The sequence below is a fragment of the Lates calcarifer genome, linkage group LG10, assembly GCF_001640805.2.
Source record: "Lates calcarifer isolate ASB-BC8 linkage group LG10, TLL_Latcal_v3, whole genome shotgun sequence".
Taxonomy (NCBI): Eukaryota; Metazoa; Chordata; class Actinopteri; family Centropomidae; genus Lates; species Lates calcarifer.
The window spans coordinates 12,044,119-12,066,227 of NC_066842.1; the positions used below are offsets into that span (position 1 = coordinate 12,044,119).

General features: G+C 41.3%; 1 protein-coding gene and 2 long non-coding RNA genes across 4 annotated transcripts in view; 2 read left to right on the forward strand and 1 right to left on the reverse strand.

Annotated features, from left to right (window-relative positions):
* The window catches only part of LOC108886044 (uncharacterized), a 63,188-nt gene that overhangs the window by 21,195 nt on the left and 19,884 nt on the right, over positions 1–22,109 (forward strand). The window lies entirely within an intron of this gene.
* LOC108886050 (uncharacterized) overlaps positions 3,718–22,109 on the reverse strand; it is a 35,456-nt gene continuing 17,064 nt past the window's right edge. The window contains exon 3 of the long non-coding RNA XR_007813971.1: positions 3,718–4,004. This is a non-coding gene — a long non-coding RNA (uncharacterized LOC108886050). The remainder of the gene's footprint in view (positions 4,005–22,109) is intronic.
* foxb1a (forkhead box B1a) lies at positions 7,967–9,635 on the forward strand. The gene has a single exon (XM_018680631.2). The coding sequence runs from the start codon at positions 8,485–8,487 to the stop codon at positions 9,424–9,426; it is 942 nt and encodes a 313-aa protein (XP_018536147.1). The 5' UTR covers positions 7,967–8,484; the 3' UTR covers positions 9,427–9,635.

Below are 22,109 nucleotides of genomic sequence, written 5' to 3' on the forward strand. Positions count from 1 at the left end.
AGGAGGTCTCACATGGATTTTAGTGCACAATTAATCATGTTGACACTCACGATTAAATGCTTTTTATTGGTCCCGATTTATTAGGCCATATTACCTGAGTTGGTTTAAGGCCTGTTGAAGTCTGTCAGAGAGATGAGGACATAAACAGAGTAATGATTAAATAACAGTGCTGATATGCGGGGGCAGTTCATAACTGGAGCTGACTTTCAGCACTTTGATCAAACTGAGAAAATATTAACTTTAAAAAAGACTGTCTCTCTCTCCAAGTCATTGCTGTTTACTTTCAACATTACTTTAAAGTTTTTGGTTTTGTGAATTCTGGGGTTCAGTATTTTCTGACACACATCATTTCCCACCTGTTGTCTTGCTTATTAACTGGCACATTCATTTATTCATTAAGTTTAGTATACAGATTATCGTGAAACGATGGCATAAACTATCATATAACTATCAGTATAACATTCCAAACAACTGAGGGGTGTGTTTTTCCTCTTAGAGGAAGCAGGTTAGGAGTCAGGATACAAACTGTTATCAAAGAGAAAGTAGAAAGCCATGCAGAGGTTGTAGTTCAGTGTCACAGAAAGACTGCACTATACTCATCAATATTTTACAGAGAGAAAACTTGTTGAACCCCCCCCCCCTTTTTATTATGAAACATATTTTTGGTCAGAATTGTTCTACATGCAGATCTTCTCATCCTAGTTGTCAAGACAACTAGCTATTCTGCTGAAAGTTAATTATTTGGGATTGTAATAGCTTTGGTTTAGGCAGGGGAACTGAGCATTTCCCCAGCTGATAAGGCTGTTAATACTCTGTCTGTGCCTACAGTAGCTGTGACCGATAAAGATTTTTCCTGATATGCGGAGGTGCTTGACATTTCATAGGATTCTTCCTGTGTCTTCCATCAGTGCATTGTAATAGCGTAAAACCTCAACTCTAGATTAAATTTGTTTGATAGAAATGTAATTGCATTCTCTGTGTGTATTTCCCATCTGTAATTCAAATGCTCTGTCACATCTGAAGTACTTGCTCCTGAACAGGTCAGAGTCAACAACATTATTTTCAAGTGTAGGCCCTTAAGGGTCTAGTAATCAACATCACAGTTCATCAGTTCTATTACTACTATCCTTGAAAAATAAATCTTCTCTTATATCAGCTGCAATGCTGCTTCAAGAACCCTTAATCAACGGGATTTCAGACACATAAATACATATTTTTCTCTTTATATAAGCCAATGCTATCCAAGGTCCTTGGCTGCCAGCTTGGGGTTGCATCCTCGCACTGTCAGTGTCACAGCAGTCTGGTGGAATAATGATGCCGAGTTGGCACTGCACCCTGCCTTATGAGCACGCTTTTATAGACGCACAAATATTCAAGCTTCACCTTAATTAATATGACAAAATCCTCCTGCGGGGTTGTTTCCTGTGCCCTGTGCTGTTTGATTAGCCGTGGATTAGCAGGACCTTTATGTTTTCCTCACTGCACCCGTGTTTTCAGCACAGGTTAGCTCCCCTATTACTAAACAAATGAATTAGTGCCTGGAAATGTGTCATGCATATTACCTTTCAGCAGGAGGCACATTGAGCTGGTCACCCATAAAGGAGCAGTGCAAAGCCGTACCATGCAACACTGCTTGTTTGCGTTTCTCTTTAAAGCTCTCTGTGATTTACTGTGAGGCTTGTTTATGCTTAGCAATGCAAATTTGAGTCTTACAGCAGCATATATCACACACCAATTAAAATATATCAATAGAAGTGGCACTTGGTGATTGGTCATTGTGTTAGTCACCCATGAGCAAAGGACTGAACACGGCCTCAGTGGCTGCAGTCCCGTCTTGTAAAATACAATAGTTAAGTGGCATTAAAACAAAGGAGAGGCCCTCGTCTCTAAAATAAGAGCCACCTTGGAGATGTAGCTCAGAAAGAGCAAAGCCAAATTTAGCTGTGCTAATTTGTCTCTCTTTTGCTCAGGTGTCCACAGATGGACTGTGTTTGCAAACTTTTTAAATAAAATTTCTGTGATATCTTTTCACTCCATTTACCTTCCCCGTGGGTGTCCCCGGCATCAGCCGTATGTTTTTGTTTATGTGTGTTGTAAACACTCCTGTATTGTTATTGTGTATTGTGTTGTTCTGGTCTTTGGCTCTGTTAGCCATCCTTGGAGACCGAGCATTTCCCTGATGAATAAGATGAAAGACAGAACAAAATGCCCCTCATTTGGTCCCAGTTGGTTAAGTGTGTTCTGATCACTGCCAAGGTCTGGATGAACATGAACATGCCACACAAAGGGCCGTGCCTTCCAACCACACGAGCTCACAAAAAAAAAGAAAAGAAAAAAAGAAAAGGGGATTTGCCTCAGTTAGACGCCTCACACGCTAACCCCCAGAGGAGAGACTTGTTGGTGGCGTTGCCGAGGACATGTCAACCTTCTTGGAACTGATCCCACAGTTCAAAGATTTTTATCTTTCATTATTCCATACCTCACAAACTTGTAGTGTAATTAATTTGCTGCAAACAGTTAAAGCTTAAAGGATAGTAACTGTTCTCTAACATTTTCCCCCACAATAAGAAGATAATAGAAAAGTGAACGCAAACAGAAAGGTTAAGGGTTATAGGTTAAACTTACAACTTTGACCCCAAGAGGTCATAATGTCACTTAAAGCGACTCAATATATTGATCCATTTAGTACTCGTCAGTTAATATGTCACCCGTCATCTGGGTGTGTTGCACGTCAGTGTTAAATGACAACACAGCTCAAGGGAAAATAAGCCCCCGTCTTAAACTTGGTATAGCTCCATTAATATTACTTCATCCTGTGATCTTTTCCTCATTGTGCAGCTACACAGATTCGTGGTTATCCATCTCAAAGCCTTCCACCTCATTTTTAACCTCTGTCAAAGGTAACTCTTTGTATGTGATTGAGCTATGTTAATTTATACTCCATTTTTCTGCATAATAGTTCTTTTATCTTTTCTTCTTCACAGTGAAAGTTCACTCTTCTGTTGAGTTTGTTGTTAATATATTATGATCTCACATTGCATTATTCTCTCATTTTCAACAATATATACAGCAACTGAGAATTTCCATGATTATTGTTCATATGAAACTAGTTCATTATACAGTAATGCACGGTATAGTAATGAGGGTTTCTGCATTTTTCTCTCAATATTGAAATGGACTCTGTCGTATTGTTATTCTGTTTTCTCCTCCTCTCATCTTTTGCCCATTTACATTTTTTTCCCCTGTCTCACCATCTTCGCCGCGACTTTTTCCTTCTTGCTCTTTGCTCCTTTTCCCTTTTATATCTGTCAGCTGGCTAAGTATCATGTGTAGTTTAATGGGATGATTTGTTGTTACGGAGTCATCTGTCACCAAAAAAAGCTAAATGATGAAATGAGAGTGTGAGCGGCACTGTCTTGTCTGTAATGAATTATGCGGGGGGGGGTCAGGGGGCCTGTGTTTTGGTTACAGTCGACAGCACAAACACGGACCTCAGGTAGTACACTCATCAGTCCTGCTGTTTCTCACCATATGGAGTCAATGAACTGGGACACTCCCTCCTACACACACACATACATGCACACTTCACATGCACTCTCTCTCCTGTGCCTGCAGACACAGTTTCCTAGTAATGCAGTGGATAGATGGGATAGTATGTTGATGTTTTTCACATCATCCAAAATTCTTGTATAAAATAAATAACAGTGACTCATTCAGTTGACAGACAGATGTGTTTATGTTATCTATTTAGCATTTTTGTCATACTGATCCTTCAAACTAGCAGTGATTCATTAACTAAAAATGACACTTTTTTTAAAATGAAAGTGTTTGTTTTTTTTGCATATGACAGAAGTGATTATACTTAAGGTACATAAATGACATAAGATCATCAGCTTGTATGTTGCTTGTACAGAATAACCAAGAAAACACCTAGTTCAGACTCCAGACCTTGTCCCCATCTGATGGTCACAGAGTGAAACTGCTGCCTCTTGGTCTCACTGCTCCTGAAAAGAAAAAAAAAGAGGTCCAAAAAGTAAAATATATGTATTTTTGCAATTTTAAAAATAGAAAAATTCCTAGGTAAAAAGTAAAAATAAAATAATTTAAAAAACATATTCATACATTAGATTGATAGTGGTCAATATTCCTTCCGTGTTTCATGTCTCGCAGTGTTTAATTGGATGAAAACTATCCGCAGACAAATTAAATTAGATGTTCCCGCCCCCTGTTCAATTGAGATATCTGTTACAGATGATGTGCCGTATAATGAATACCTAATTTATGTAATTAGACCATTAAGCATAATCCGAGCATATGTTGCAAATGCCCTGAGGTCTTCTTCCAGGTACTCCCTCTGATGTCACCCAGAAACAGTTAATGGAGTGGGGCTGCGAGGAGAAGACTCTAATCCCGCTGCTTGATAAAATAAACAAGAAATGTTATCACTAATAATAATGGCGAACATCAGAGAAACATATTTCCCTGTTCTGGCCAAAATAATAACAACAACAACAATAATAATAATAATAATCAAACAGAGGGAGGGAGGGGGTGGGCAGCATGTGAGGATGGCCTTTAAGTTGAGCGAATATCCCGTCATATAGGCTAAAATTGCCATTGAGGACATTCTTGTGAGAGCCCTCCGTCTGCTAATTAATTGTCATTCTGCTGAATATTCATACCTTATCATCAGCGTGTCCTTAATTGCACCGTAAAACATCTCTGGGGTTTGGGGGGGGTGGGGGGTGGGGGGGTGCTGAAATCACCACGGACTTAATTAGAAGCACACACAGGCCTATTGGTTGGGGTTGGAGAGTCACAGGGTTTTGCGAGCAGACAGCACCCAAACTGAAACCTGCTTTCCCTCTCTCGCGTGTGTTTAACACCGAGAGGCCAGGCAGGCAGGTAATACAAATCCCTTTAAACCCATACAGGCCTGCTGATAATAATCTGCGTGAAGAAAACTGAAACATCTCAGGGTTTTTTTTAAATTAAAGTAATTTATATCATAATTCTAGATCATAATTCGCTGGGATTGTGAATGTTTGTCTTAAAAAATGTGAATTTGCACACCTCCAGCGATGATTTGTCTGTTTATAGAGATGATTGGTGTGTTGCCTGAAGTCAGCAACCTGCAGTGCTCTGTGCAACCTGAAAAGGTGAAGTTAAAAAAAAAAACTGTAGACAATTTGAAATCACCATTAAAAAAATAATAATAATCAAACCTATATTGATTTTAGCGTGCAAAAGAATGTAGACCTGAATTTCAAAATAAAAGCTGCGTTTTAGTCAAATCTATAGGCTATTATTTTTGATTTATTAATCTTCATTTTAAACATGAGCTCACCCCTTGAATAAATGTTTTCACGTGTAATAAGCATCTACCTCCACTTTAAATTTCTCTTAATCGTTCCCTGAATAGCAGTTTCTCTCCCTCTCTCTCTCTCTCTCTCGCTCTCTCTTTCCCTCTCCCTCCCTCTCTTCCTCCCCTCTCCGCAGGTCTGGGTGGCAGCATATCTCAACTCGATTCAGTGTGACAATATTGTTTGGCTATCATTCGCTGCTTTAGGATGAATGGCATCGATCCTCTTTTAACAACATTTGTTTCCTATTGTGTTCGGCGAGGGGGGGTTGCAGCAGAGGAGGGCAGACGTGTGAAAGTGGCTGTTTGATTCTCTTTTTCATCCCCATGACCTCAGCTTTTGTGTCTCGTCACCCTGGGAATGTCACGCCTCACTACTCTACTTTAAGATGTTTCAGAAAGTGCCCTTTGTTTTCGCTCCTTTTTTTTTAAAGCTCACACAAAATTGTTCTTGCCCCCCCCCCCTCGCTATAAAGGATACTTCAGACTGAGGCACGGTTCACAAGTGCAATGCAATTTGGCTTATCCCAACCTTTGTTCGGGTTTCTACAAATGACCAAACATAGTGCAGACTTGATCTACTGCTGCTTGAACTCAGGGAGTTTTGGGAGCAGCTAAAAAAAAAAAAACTCTATTCAGATTCAGAGTCATGGTGGTATTTTCAGTGTGTGCATTCGACAAGGGACAAAAGGCCTACCAATATCCCATAACCCTGAAGCTCAAAAAGCCACACCGTCTGTGTGTGAGAGGAGGAAAGGAAAAAAAAGAAAAGAAAAGAAAGAAACTCTGAGTGCTTCTCTGTGGCTCGGCTGGTTAACGCCTGTGTTGCAGGTTAACTTGCAAACTGGCATGAGTCTGCAGTGCAAACATGAGAAGATAAAACTGACGCAGATCAGCCTGTTAAAGGGGAAAAATGCAACATTAAGAATAATGCGTAAACACCCCCACCCCCGAATAATCGGTGTGACACTGAAGTGATTTGCTGCACGCCTCGGTATTTACAGTACAGACTTGATCACATTCCATCATAATTTTTGCACATAACTAAATCAACCACGGGCCGATCTGACTGCTGGGCGCGCGGACATATTAATCTGAGTGATATAATATAATGTTGTTTTTAAATGACTGACTGGATGAATGGGCTGGATGTCAGAAGAGGTTTGGTACTTGGCAGTGTGTTGTCATTATCCGCCGTGTTTGAGATGGGTCGACTGGGCCACTTCCCTTTTGGACAAAACCTTTTCAGCTGAACATTAATGTGAGATGACAGGTGTTAAAAGCCACTCTGCGGGAAAGAAAGAATGAAACTGAAAAGTGGAAGTTTTAGACTGTGGAAAAAGTCACTTTTCCCTGCTTTTATTTGCTTCTAGAAATAATAAATAACCTCCCATAATGTAAATCATATCGCACATTTACTATAATCAAACACTTTCTACATGGGAGAGATTTTTTTTCTTTTTCTCTTCTGTATTGACTCAGAGTTTCAGATTGTTAAACAGTTCTTATACAGCAGGGAGGACGCTCTTCTTCATTCTGCTCCTTAGTTTCTGGGCTAAAATAGCTCGGTGTCCCCCCGCAATGCGATTCTTTTTTTTTCCCTCCCCGTAATCCGTCAGACTGGTGATGGGGCGCATTGTGGATTTATGGGGAGAAATTAGCATAAATTATGAGCAAATCTGCGTGTGCGTGTGTGTGGTCCCCGGGCATTGCGAACCCTCCAAGCGGAAAAGGTGGCCCTGGCCAAAAGCTTGAATGGGCGATAGCTCAAAATAGGCTTCCCATTTGGTTTTCACATTCATATAATTGACTTATGGATATTTTATACAGTTTTCACCGCACCATCCTCAAGGGTTTATTTGCATTTCTGAAGTACTTTGGAATCTTCTTTTACATAAACACAATGGACCTGATTGCCTCATGAAGTTTCGGTTTGAACAGCATTGTTTGCATTGTGTTGATGTTTTCATATCGCCTACTTCCTTTGCTCAGCTCTGGGCGAAATTAGCTGAGAAAAACTAATAGTCGGCTCATCAACAAACTTGCTCATGGCGATTTATTTTGTATGGCGTGTGCATTTCGTAAACAATATTAAAGTATAACTAGGGAGAGAAAAAAATGAAAATGCAATTTTTTAGAGAATCAGCTGACATTTTCATTCAAATCCGCATCATAAAAAAACGATTCAAATACTTAATGGAAAACCAGTTTTTTTAACTCATCACACACACCACTGCATAAACAATAATATCTGAATTAATCCTTGCGTAGATTTAATACAAAACACATCTACCTTAGCAGCAACACAGACAGGCAAAACTATATTTTTTATAATAACAGAATATAATTAAATTACAATATGGCCGCATAAATACGTCTGAAGTGTAAAGTCCACTGAAGAAGTGTTAGCGCATACCTTCACACACTGAGTGCCATCGCGGTTCAATTCCGGTTGCCGGAGCCTTTTCACCCCTTTTTCTGTCTTCAAATGGAAATGATTTCCATTGGCCCAAGGTGTCCATGTAAATAGGTGTAAATGAAACCAGATTATGCCTTCCTCCCCTCCCTCCCAGTGCCCCCCCACCCCACCCCTCTCTCCTTCCTCCTCCTCCTCCTCCCATGGCAATTGTCATGTGATAGCAAAGAGGTGGCACATTAATGGAGCGCCCCTACAGGGGTCTTTTCTGCTCATGTCACCACATAAAACTATCAGATGGTTAGAGGAAGGCCATGGAGGCATCCACTTAGCTCGTTTCGTCGAGGACGCCAAATGAAGTCCATTCTTCAGCTCTAGCTAACGGGACAAGCCGACATAACTTTGCGAGAGACACACACAGAGAGAGAGAGAGAGAGAAGGGGGAAAAAAAAGACTTATTAAGAAAAGCGGTCGCTCCCCATAAATGTGCACCGCCCGCCCGCCTGCACTGCACGGCAGCAGAGGCGCCCGACCTGGCTGTTTTTACGCACGACGCAACTCCAGCTTTTCGCCCGCGTCGAAACTTTCTTCAGCGGCTGTTTTCATGAAGAGCGGCAAGCTTTCGCCAAGGAATTAAGGGAGACTTACTTTTTTTTTTAAAAAAAATTATTGCTTTTCTTAAATAATAATAATAACAAAATCGAGGATGCCTCGTCCGGGGAGAAACACGTACAGCGACCAGAAGCCACCTTACTCCTACATCTCCCTCACTGCCATGGCGATCCAGAGCTGCCCGGAGAAAATGCTGCCTCTCAGTGAAATTTACAAGTTCATCATGGATAGATTCCCTTATTACAGAGAAAACACTCAGCGGTGGCAGAACTCCCTGCGACACAACCTCTCCTTCAACGACTGTTTTATCAAAATCCCCCGGCGCCCGGATCAACCAGGTAAGGGCAGTTTCTGGGCGCTGCACCCAAACTGCGGGGACATGTTCGAGAACGGAAGTTTCTTGAGACGCCGCAAAAGGTTCAAAGTGTTGGCCGCGTCCGATCACCTGGCCCCCAGCAAGCAATCGGATGCTGCCCATTACCTCCAGCAGCAAGCCAAACTGAGACTGAGCGCCCTGGCGGCCACCGGCACGCACCTCCCACAAATGTCAACCTACAACCTCGGAGTGTCCCAGACGTCAACTTTCAAGCACCCGTTCGCCATCGAGAACATCATCGCCAGAGAGTACAAGGTCCCGGGGAGCCTGGCGTTCTCCACCATGCAGTCCATGTCCGCCGGGTACCCGCTGCACAACCAGCTGACGACAGCCTGGCCCCACATGTACAACACCAGCGTGATTGACACGGCGGCCCCGATCTCCATGGCGAGCAGCGACTACAGTGCCTATGGCGTGCCCATCAAGTCACTGTGTCACGGGGGGCAGTCGTTACCGGCCATCCCAGTGCCAATCAAGCCCACCCCGACCTCCATGCCCGGTTTCTCGGCGCTACCTCCGCACATCCCCGCGTTTCTATCAAACTCTCCCCAGTCTCTGAGCCCGACGTCCCCACAGACAGCGACGAGCCAAAGCAGCCCCGCCACCCCGAGCGAGACTCTGACGAGCCCCTCCACACTGCAGTCTGTGGCTGTGCACTGACCGGCTGAACTTTGCCTCCCCCTCCCCACCACCACCCCACCCACCATACCCACCCCACACCTCACCTCACCCCAACCGCACCAGTGAACGAACGAACTGCTGGCTGGCTCCCAGGGCCTCCCTTCCTTTTACCAAACCCAAAGTTTATATTTTCTGTCGTCGGAAACTATCAAGGCGAGTTGCAGTTGCATATCGATTTATTTGTGTATGTGTTGAATGTGTCGCTTTAAAAAAAAAAAACAAAAAAACAAAAAAACGTGTCATAGGAGTCCAGCACAGAATCGCACAGCGAAGTATTGCTCTTGAAAATATAAATTATTTGATAGTTCTATTTTTCAGTTTATTGTGAAATGTGAAAGTGTTGAAAGTGGAGCCACTGAGGGGAGGGTTCAGGGGAAGTTTGTTTGGCCACCGTCAATTCTTGACTTTAAATGCTTTTTGCAAATTCCCGTGGCAATTTAGTTTTTCCTCAGTCTTAACGAACAGCAAAACTTTTGCACCATTTCTGTGTGACCACTGTAATGTCAATGAAAATTGCGAGGCAATGGCTCTGTGTTTATGTTTGCTTTTGATACTGGAACGATGGATAAGGGTATACCAAATAGGAGTAGGATTTAGATTTGTTCTTACCATCCCTGTAAAAAAATAATAGAGAGAGAGAGAGGGTGAGAGAGAGAGAAAGCAAACCGAGCTATGAAATCTTTTCAAATTTGAAAAGTACTAGTATTGTGAGACGTCCTCAAAATGCAAGATGTGAATATTGCAAATAACTGATTCTGAAATTGTTGTAAAATGCACTTTTTAGTTTTATGTTTTAGATATCTATTTTCCAGAAAATGTTCTGTGAAGCATTTAATTTAAAAGGCTGTGGTGACCATGTGTATCTATCAGATGCTGTAAATTTGTACTTTTTTTTTTTTAGGGTAAAGCATGCATTCTAAAAAAATTTGTATTGTTACTGTTGTTGTTTTTTTGTTTTTGTTTTTGTTTTTTTGTTTGTTTTTTTGCAAGCATGCGTGCTTTCGAAAAGTGTGCAAACAGTCTGCAATGAATTGGAAAAAAATGGTCATCAAAATATTTTCTCATTAAAAGTGAAGTAAACAATCAAAAATGTTTCTGAAGATTTAATCTAAGACGATGCCAATTATTATTCTTATCATCATTATTATTATCTCTAATTATTATTAAATTGTCATTTTTCATTGGACACGACTCTTAAAATTTTAATGTAATAATAATAATGATAATAATAGTAGTAATAATAATGGTAAGATTTGTCTTCTGTGCAGACCTGTATGATTTCAGAGTGTGGGAGTCGCAGAGAAGCTGTGGAGAGAAATGAATCGTGCAGTCGATTAGGATGCATGGAGCTGCGATGCCATGGTCACAGCGCAGACAACTGGGCTCATTCATCAAGCTGTAGGCTAAACACAATTAAGCCCAACAATAAACATTTAGAAAAGCTGCACACAGTGTCCGAATTAATATTGTTACATATTTCAAATGTCACAGAGGGCAGTTAAATCAGTTTCATGCAGATTTTTTTTCTTTTTCTTTTTCTTTTTGGCGTTCAGTAATGCCTGCTTTAACTGGTTGTTATGATTTTTCCTATTCGGGGGAACTTTGTTCAACAGGTTTATAAATACAGATTGAGTTTTTGTAGTAAAATGCAAAATACATTTTAACAAATTCTATTTGTTTTCAAAGGCTCAGTAAAAAAAAAAAACAACAACAACAACAAAAAACGCGCCTCATCTGCCTCTCCTATAGAAAGCAACAGACTATTTCGGGGTATTAAACAAATACATTAGAATTCCGTCACTTTATGCAATCGAGTAGATCAAATAAAGGGTCTCGGGCCACTTCATTCTCCCTCATTCAGTTGAATTGAAAGTGCAAAGAATGGCAAACTTAGACTGGGCCACCAATGTAGATTTAGCCTTTTTTTCAGCAAGACAAAAAGACTGATTTTTCACAAACACATTGCTGACTGGGGAACTAGGAAACGAGCTGCGAGACCCTTTTGGAATTTAAATCCACCCCTCCCCCATGGACTGTTTGTACAACAGTGTTAGTTTTTTTTTTCTTCTTCTTCTTTTTCCTCCCCATTAGATGCATTTGTGTGTGTAACATTAATTCTGACTCTGGATGATTAAATGTATTGAAACTGCAAGGCCAGATTACAAGCTTTAAGTTTTGAATCAGATCTTATTTTTTCTGGCTGGTTGAGACAATTACATTAAAACAATATTAACAAACACATGGAACTTTTTTTTTTAACTGAGCACATTAACACAATTACATCCACTGACACCTGTGCCACAAAAGTTAAAAAAAAAAAAAAAAACTGAACAACAATATTTACTACACATTTATACTTGTGCATTTTTGCTGTTTATTTGTATTTCAGTGTACTTTGTCTTATTTGATATGTATTACACTGTTAAACGTAAATGGTTCATGTAATATACAGATAAATGTATGAAAAGATCTTTTGTGAATAAGAAGTCATTCTTTGTAAATTCATCTCAGAGTGTAAAATGTAAAAAAAAAAAAAAAAAAAAAAAACCTAACTAAAACTTTTCATTTTAATGCATGATGTGCTACTCTGTGCTACAATATTCAGTCGGCACTGTTTAAAAAGCAGCCTCCTGTCATCTTATAATTATGTTTAAAGACAGACTGCATGGTGCTGAAGTACTGAAATTACAGACATATTGCACATCAACTGTATGAAGTCAGAGAGAAGAGGAAAAAATAGGGCTTTGTTCAGCTGACATTCAGTTCCAATACAAATAAATGAACACGTTCAGCTTCTCCTGAACAAACGAGCAAATGAATTGAACCCTTCAGAGAGCCAATAAAAACACTCGCATTGAAAAACTATATTAACAGGTGGGGAAAAAAGGGGGACACTGAAAAGCTGTGGGATACTCATTTCTGAAACCTGGCACTCATGAAATCAAAATAAAGTGTCTGGAAAACGTAACTTTCTCTGAATAAAACAGCAACTGTTCTGACACTGCCAATGTTTTCAACTGCAGACATGGTTCCAGAGTTTTTCTTCCTATTCAGTTCTTTTCTTCTGCAATACAATTAAAATCTCTTCTCCCTGTTTGAGTTGACATTTTTCACCGCTCAGTAGCATCTGTATGAACTCAGTTGTATAATCCAAGTCTGCATTGTCCTTGTTCTCTCGACTACGTTCCAGTTACACAAAGAAGAAGGTCATCTTAGGCAGGGGATGAAATATAGACCACATGCAAAACCCCAATGTTGTAGTTTAATTAAAATAATTCATTAAAGTGGAGGCCCAAGGTAATTAGCATGTATAATTTATGATTTGCTTAATGCATGCAGGCAGTGGCCTCCGCAATAAACTCAACTTAACCTCAAGTAGGGAACTGATACGGACAGGGTGCTGTTATTTACTGTGTGTTTATTGTTTGGATATTTGTCAAGAGGAAGCAAGTGTTTCATAAAACCCGTGGCCGTTATCTGGCTCCCACCGCACACAAACAACTTATTTGTTTATGTGTTTATCTTGTGGATTTACGCTCACTCATAAGAGAAGCTGTCAGATTTGTGGTGAGGAAAAGATATTGGGAATTGCCTCACTTCTTTTTTTTTTTGTCAGTTTCTTTTTTTGGGGGGGGTGGGTGGGTGGTACACTGTATGCACTGGTCACTGGTGTTGAAAATAGTTTATGTTGGCTCTTTGAGCTGACAGAATGAGGACGTGGACACAAGGTAGCTACCCGCCCACCCCCCACCCCCCCAAGCAGCCTGTCAGCACTGACTTTTAGAAGAAGCTAAATAATCAGTGATAGACAAAACTTGCATTAATTACGCTCTGCAAATGTGTCAATCCCTGACAAGCCTTTGACATTTTGAAACATGGCTAGTGGCTGTATTTTATTATTTCTCGCAAGTACATGTAGTTTTTTTTACAAAAACAACAAAGTAAAACAAATATTTTCAGATGGAGCTGTGGACCATGGTAAACAGATTTATTTTAGTGGTAAATAGAGCAACATGGGGCTCTCCCGATGGGTGCTACAGGAACTACTGAATGAAAATCCTTATTTTTAGACACTTAAGATAGAGTTACTATCATTCTTTTAAACTTGTGATTTTATCACTTATTATTTGTCAGACTAAGACTAATATACAAATAATGCAAAAAATGTGCTCTTAGTAAATCATAAGATCATCTTATTGTTTCATAAAAACAATACAATGTGGGAATGATATTCTACAAGTGAAAGTCACTCTCTTGTCTTGACAGTGCACATCATCATTAGAAGTCTGTATAGTTAAATCATCAGTCACATAATGTGTGACTCCCAGGCTAAATACATTACATGGCTGTGTCGGAGGGCAAAGGGCAGGTATAGTGGGCAGCTGCGGGGGAGAGGCAGGGGAGAATGCAGCAGCATTCAAGGCTGGCTCAGCCAAACACCCATGTGTGCATGAAATTAGAGTGTCAACATCTGATTCATGCTGCCGGGTGGTGACTGTGAAACAAATTATGTCAGCGGGTGGCAGCAGCGAAATTCCACTGAACTGCAGCAGACAGTGGCTATACGTGGAAGTTATAGCTGGCCGTAGATTGTGTTTTATAAACTGTGGTGAAAGTTTTTTTTTGTTTTTTTAATGCGATGAATTTAAATGTTCTAGTTTCATATTCCAACTCACCAAAAAAAGTGACGATATATTTGTAAGAATTGTATTTTCAATGCATTGTTGAGCTGCAGTCAGAGAAGTTTTAAGCTCTCTAATGGAAGTAGGTGTCGTAAAGAACATCTAATGGTTCTAGGAAATGGGGTGATAATTGTTATTCGAGATAAGGATGCATATTGTCACAGACAGAGTGTGAGGTGCAAATGGGAGGGTTCCCACTCTGACACTGTCAGCAGCAAAACAAGGTCTTTATACCTAAGAATTTCATGTCCAGGAGGCACTGGATTTTTTTTTCCAAATGTAATCTTCAGTAGAAAAACATTTTGCAAACAAATCCCTCCTCTGTTGTTCCCCCTGAAGTTTCCTCCCTTTTACCTTCCACTAAGTCATAGAGAGTACTATATGTTGTAAAGCTCTTTGAGGGAAATTCTTAATTTAGGGTTTTCAGCCATATAAATAAAACTGACTTTACTTGACTTTCAGTAGGACACAGGTCTTGCAGTGCAGTGACAGTCACTGACATACTTTCCCTTTTCAGTTTACAATGTATGATGCAACACTATGTCGTGTCGGCACATATAGATGGATCTCTTGTTACTGGCTTCTGAGTGTGTGCAAGTGTTGGGCAGGTTGAGACTAGGTAACCAACAGAAAACCATTCATCAAACCTCAGGCTCCAGCCCTGTCAACATCGACCTGCAGTTGTTACATCTGACATCTGACTCACATGTGCTTCTAGTTTTTTTTCCGATGTTAGAGTATGTTCAGCAAACGGTTACAGTCAGCAAGGTTTTGACTTTTTTTGCGTACAATAGCTAGGATGTTTAATTCTGTCGCATTTGTTTCGGACAAATCTATTTTTACCCACCCGGTGTTGAATTTGGCATGCCTGTGAAGGGTGTGTTCTGAGAGCCAAAGGTGTCTGCTTTGTCCCAGCTTGTCTTATCTATTTTAATGAATCTATTGCACATGCAGGGCATTGGATAATTTTATTTTTAATTCAAAGAAGTCCTGCAGTTAGGTTTTGACCAAATGCTTATTCATACAGAACCTCAGTGTGGGAAGCCGGTGAAGTGCTCATACAAACAAGCTCCTTTAATGAAGGTACTTAACAGATTTGACACTACAATGTTTTTGGTTCTCAAGTGCTTTAGCTGTTAGGTGTTAGAACTGTAACAGATTCTGTGGGTTTTAGCAGCCTGCTATTTCCCCTTTTAAATGTGGGACGAAAAGCTAATTTATCACCTTTCCATGGGATCTTATCGTACCCTCTCCAGCCATAAACTAACACTTACACAGGACTTCAAAGGTGCACTGGGTAGCAGAGGTGAGAAAAAGGGCCTGCATCCACTTGAGGCCAGTTCCCTTCCAGAGATGAGATGGAGCTGATTAGCAGGAGTGTGCGGCGGCAAGCCCCGTGGGGCAGCAGCTGGAGGAGAAGCAGCCCCCCCCCACGGGGGCGAGGGGAGGGCGAGGGGAGGGGGGAGGGTGGGGTGACGTGTGAGTTTTGACAGCTCCCGTCTCTTCCCTCTGGATGCTGGTGGGGTCAGGGGCGCCCTTCAGCAGGCCCGGTCTCCGCGCTGGATAGGAAGTCGGCAGTAATTGCCATTCAGCCGGTGGGACAGAGACAGGGGGCAACAATAACCCAGCGAAGAACACACAGCCCGTTTCCTCTTTGTCTTGATGTGTTTGAGGAAGGATGCTACCTCCTCTCTGACAGAACAAAGCCGCAATAAAGTTCTCACAATCAGATACAAATCCCGCAGAAAGTCGAGCCGAGGAGGACGTAGCATTCTGGCGTAGCTGCGCACTTGGAGCCTTTTCCTATCCCAAAGAAGGCCCAGATGGCTGCTTGTTATTGCATAACAAGGCAGCATTGTTTTGTTAATGTAACTTCATCTGTCTTTGATCTAATCTCATGTTGTCATGGCCAGTGTGAAAATCCCTATTAAGTGCATGATCCAGCACTATGCTCATTGTGATTGTGATAATCTCCCTGCATTGAAATTCCACTTTGTTCCTTTGTTTCTTTGTTAGCGAACACAATGCGAGGTTAATTAGCAGCCACTGGTAACCTCTGCGTTCTTGGATACTTCATCCACAGCTGAAGTGTACTCTTCACTGGGAGACCGAAGGGAGGTGGGGGGGGGGTTTGCGCTGGCACTAACAAGACCAAACACAAGGCCTCGAGCCAATTGAAAGTAAGCAGAATACAAACGCGGCAGCAACTTAATCCCTTTCAGACTAACACACACACAGGCCCCGAAAACTATCAGCTGTAATTGTTTCTTCACGTCATTAATTGCTCTCATCACCGTTTCCTTTCTTCGACTGAAAACACACAGAGCACTGACAAAAACTAGCACAGAATCAGGACATATTTATAGGAAGGGTTGCAGTGATCAAGTTTCTCAAACATTAAAAGGCTTTAATGTGGTTATTTTGTGATTCCGAGGTGTCGTAGTGTAATTTTCTGTCTCTTTCTATGGCGCAGAAGCTTTCAGCACAGCGCATTTATCTGCAATATTGCCCTTCCGCCACTTCAGATCTCCCCATTCCCTGGTGGTCTAATTTATGTTAAGTCACAAACCTCCCCTATGGCTGTTTTGAAATGTTCAGAATGGAGACTGTGTGCTCCAGGTTTATACCAGCGCCACAATCCCCTGTGTAATTGTTCTCTATGGGAAAGCACATCTCAGTGAAACCATCTGCAAGTCCATGGGGCAGTTTCCGAAGAATGAGTGGACTTCTTAGGGGGTTCCACCGCAATCCAGTTTCTCTTGTGAAGCAAGTAATTAATTCAAATCTCAGGAAGTCAATAGCTGCCTGGATCAGAGGCACGTAGCACACAGCTGCTGATACCTCCGAACACACCGCTTGTCTTCTCAGGAAGTCGCCAAACAAAAAAAGGTCACAATGGGCGCACACACCCATACAAGGCTCAGATAACACCACTTTTAAACTGTGATTTTTTTGTGCACTCCCATCATAAGATGCACACTTCATTAATCTAAATTATAATGATGATAAGAGTCACCAATACACTTGGGAAATGGGGTTCTTTATGAATGATGTAATGTACTGTCATTAAGAAAGCTTTCAAGGTACTGCGCTTCCTCTAGCTATAATTATTTTATTTCTTGTTGATTAGTTTTTTTTCTGGAAATTAAAGTAACAGAGTAACAAAGTATCCTGCCATTATGCAAACACAGATTTAACTTGGCGGGGGTCTCGGTCTCCTAAATACTTGATATCATCTCCATGTAGAGTTGAGTTTCCCCAAAAACTGTGTACAGAGGAGCCCCAGTGTGTGTGTGGCAGTTTTTGTGTTGATGCGTTGAAAAAGTGGTGTTCCTCTCGTTCTCTACTTTTTTGGGTCATTAAATTCATTAGCAAAAGCACAAAATGATGAAATATGATGAAAGAGCCAGGGCAGCACTTTAAGAACCACAAATGAACATCACTTGCTTTTGCTGCATCCATCTTTCTTCTCTGTGAACTGCAAAGTAGAGCAGATGAGAGAGAGAATGACTCACTTTGAGTTACTCTGAAAGCTGACCAGCTTTGCAGTGTGTCGCCATATCTCTGATTGGGGAATAATTTCAAGAGGGGGGAAAAACTTGAAGGTGCCAGACTCCATTTTTGACCTGAAATCAAACTTAAGTCTCTTCCACTTGACAGTATGATCTCAGAGCTGTCGGGTGTAGAGATCGGTGGCGGGAGGAAGGGGGCTTGGCTGTGTGGGGGGTGAAAGTCTCTTGATTCACGGGGTAGTAACACCCCCCCCCCCCTCCAAACCTTCTTCTCGAGACGGGGCAGGGCTGGGCTAAATGCCTCACTGGGTTGCTCCCTACAGCTCATTGTTACCCAGCCCATGGAGGAAGCCACTGCTGTGCGTCCAGCCTGTCTCTGACAACAAGTGTAAATAAGGATCTAAATAACAAACAGAGGAATGCAAGCCTGTGTGTCACAGTGAGCTTCACAGGGATCCCCACTTCAGCCCCGCACTGGCCACCTTAATGACTCTGTCAAAGGGAGCGTGCAATGGTCGGCTAATTTCTTTTCTTTGGCATCATTAGATGGCACTGTAGTGGACAAATGAAAAGCGGGGGCCAGTGTGTGTGCATGTGTGTGTGTGTGTGTGTGTGTGTGTGTATGTGTGTGTCATGGATTACTGGCTTTGGCCTTGTTGTAAAGCCCAAAGGGCAACAAGTGAATCAGGAACATAAGGACACATGTCTTTTCCATATGAAGTGGTATTTTAAATGGTTTACATTGTAGATTTTGCCAATATATGAATAAAACTTGATTTTGCAACGTGTAAGTTATATATATACCTTCTTCTAACATGGCAGCTTGTCTTTCAGTGCTTATTCATACCAGTTAGATGATGAACATCTTGTGGAAAATGCCTGACTGCAGAGTGATTGACACTGTGCCTGGGCCCTGGAGTGATAAACGAATTACAAGTTTTATTTACGATTCACGTGTTAAGTGTCTCAGGTATTATAAAGTGTAAAGTCTGTGCTAGATTCACAGCATTGGTTTGTGCTTCATTCTTTTAAAAAAAAAAAAAAAGAGTTATGACTAGTGGCTGACATGTCCAAAAAACTCCTCTCGTTGTTGTCAGCAGTTCTCAACACCTGTCTCTCCAACTTCACAAACAGTCATTACTGATGTTTTTTTATGAGGGGAAAGCAAACATTTTTGTTTGCATATGATTTTCCGACCACGTCTAAATCCCCATGGTGTCACCAGAGTCTCTTTCCACTTGACCTCTGACATCCAGGAGCCGTGCGCTTCTTCCTGCGTCTTGATTGAGGGTCCTCAAGCATATCGACGGAGTTATGAGTCTGCCTCCTTCTGACGTCCTCTCTGGTTTGAGCGAGAGCGTTATGCAGGGTTGGAAAAGGGCTTGCCCTTCTGGCCACAAATCAGCGGGGAAAGCAAGCTTGTATCTTCAAAGGGCGGGCTTCGCACCCCCCCCCATCCTCCAGTGATTTACAGCCCCCACAGAGCCGAAGTTAGGCACGGCCACTGTCTCTGCACCTGGGCCTTTATCAAGCAGCCAGGATGAGCTCTTTGCAGAAGACATTCAAATGTACAAGGAGCAGATTAGGCTGACTCAATCTTCTTTTGCTCAGGGGAAGAAAAAAAGAGAAAGAGAACCGACTGACTTCAAAAAGACCTCTTTCCCTCTGCTTCTTCAATGAGTGAAAGGGTTCAGGAATGAAAACAGCATTGTGTATTCAAAGTGCTAATTCACAACTTATTCCTCTAATACACTCATGAAGCACTTTTAATTGTGTTAGTTCGCATTCCAAAGACATGTTTGTAGCTTTTAATTGGAGGTCTCTTTGAAATCATTGAAATGTATGACTTGTGGGGCCAACTTAAACAGTTCTCTTGGAGGCTGGCTGCTTTTCATTCCCAGGTCTGGGTGGTACGAGGTACTGGGTGCTGAAGCAATCTAAATACAACTGGTTTTTAAAAAATAATTATTGTAAAATCTAGAGCACTAAATGTTTTGATAATTATTGATAGTAATGGAAAAAATAACGACTTGTCTATTTTGACCTTCTGATTTGTCCCTTTCTTTCTTTTAAATAGTTGCTAAGCTAAAGAGGAACTAGGAAAATAATTAATATAATGAATGGATGCTAAAGTTACATTTTTATTTTATTATTGCTCCCGTGTTTTTTAAGAACTACATGTAACTACACTGCAGCTTTTGTAAAAGATAAACCAGAGGAGTAGGTTTAATTTCATAAAACTGGATCAAATAATCAGCAAGTCATATTTTCTATTTACAAAAGATTCGACAAATATGGTAAAACTGGAATTTTTAGCATCGTTACACCTTACGATTCAGGGGTATTTTGTTTTGGAATATTTTAATGTATGTGTGAACTTCAATACAATTAAAGCTGGAAAGGATAGGGGTGTGTGGTTCGGAGGGGCAGAGGTGTGGCTACAGCATATTTCTCTGTCAATCTTCACACATGTCCACACTGTTCAATACACTTTGGCAACCTCTGCAGGTCTCAGTTACTTTTTTAAGATAAACTATGGACTTCTTTCTCCCTGAGTGAATTCTTTCTTAAGCCATTCTGCCTTCCTCTCCTGAATCATCCTTTAATCCAGAGGGAAAAGGCCCCCGAGAACTGGCTGTCATTTAATGCCGCCACTGCCAGGGACTCTTAGCTTAAATAAAGTCAGTGTAGCATGAATCTAATTCTGTGGATGTATGGGCCTGGGACGGTGAATGTTGCGTCTGGAGAGCCAGTCCTCCTCAAAACCTCCGTGCGAATGCCTGGCGACTGCACAGTTACCCACAGTGAAAAGACCACCCACTTAGGGTTGAGAGGGGATTTGAAGCTTCCCTGCCTGCTCATTCCTTTCCAGGCCTTTCTGATACTGTTTGCGGCTCATCCAATTGTGCCACTCTTAACGTTACTCTGTGGCTTTTTCTGAAAGCAAGCTTCAACTGTCAATCTTCTTTTAGCACGATAACAGTTTGTATGTTGATACACCTTGAAGGATTTCCTGACAGTGTAAAGTATACTTTATTAAATCTTATTAATAGTTAAGTTCATAACAAACAGAGACTAATCAAATATAGAACTTATACTGTGTGCTTTCATCTTTCTGAGCATATGCGATGCACAAATACATATTCTGCACATTTTATAAAATGTCTGGTAAATCTGCTGTTGTTGTGAGGGCCAACAATTGGCCAACTTTGAGTCATTTCGCATGAAGTTATTAAATTAAGTAAGAATATTATATCCATTTTCTCAAACGCACATTCAGAAATCTAAACATTTAACAAAAAATTATTGGACAATATTCTCACTTGCTCGTGTAATTTGAATTTCAGTGTGTCACAGACAGCATCCCCAGGGCTTCTCTCTCTCTCTCTCTCTCTCTCTCTCTCTCTCTCTCTGCTTTTTCCAGTTTTCTTTGAGGTCTTGTATATTTGGATTTCCCGCTTCACTGCTCCACCCCAACATGTTCATTTCCAACTGCCCATCTCCATTTACAACCTGTTTTTATCAACTTTTTTCACAAAGCGCAACAAAACAGAGGGAGGGGAGCCTCGCTGCTTGTGGGGGGGTCTAACATAGCCAGGAACATTGTCCATGAACTTCTCCTCATCTCCATCCCCCAGTGTTATAGACAAACAATCCTTTCCATATGCAGTGGACGGGGTCATGGCATTAACAGAAGGAGGAATGCTTTGGGGAGAAAATATTGTTCAGCAATGACACAGAAGTAATTTGGGTCTCACTGAGTGATTTCATCAGGGTCTTTTGTTGCCTCAAAGTGTTTGACCCAGAGGTCCCTGTCAGCCCTGTTGTTAATGGGAGCCGGAGCAGAGTGACAGCCCCAGAAAGTAAAACATTTTACTACTAATAGTGGGCCTCCAGAGGCTTAGGCATAAATATTTAAGCTCTTCTCCCTTGTCCCAAATACTGGGGGGTCTCCATGGTGCATTTATCTATAATGCAAGAAAAAGAGCAAATATATCCGCTGGATGCTACTATACCGGCTTGTTGGCATTTTCTTTCTCAGCGTTGTTAAGTGGAGTGAGTGAGTATGTTAACTAAAAGTTTTTCTTTAGGAAAGAGACTGCAATAGAAATGTATGTTGTTGTTAATGCCCCTGACGTGTCTCAGTGCTGCATATCTAAAAATATTAACTTTTAAGAACGCCTATCCTCAATAAGTCCTGAGAAGACTTCCCTAACATAGCCAAGCAAGAAAAGATACTAGCTTTGGCCTATTTCTCAAAGTAAACTTCATTAAAAAGGCTATGAAGGCTTGTGAAGGTGGTCTGACGTGCCTTGAATGATGGTCTCCACAAACAAAGCTGCTACACAAGCCATCGAATTATCTCTGTCAAACTTTGGCGTAATCTGAGCTGATCCTCTTAAAAATATTTAAATGAAAACATTTGCACATCAATGGGCTCCATGGCAACACTGTGTGTATTCTTCTT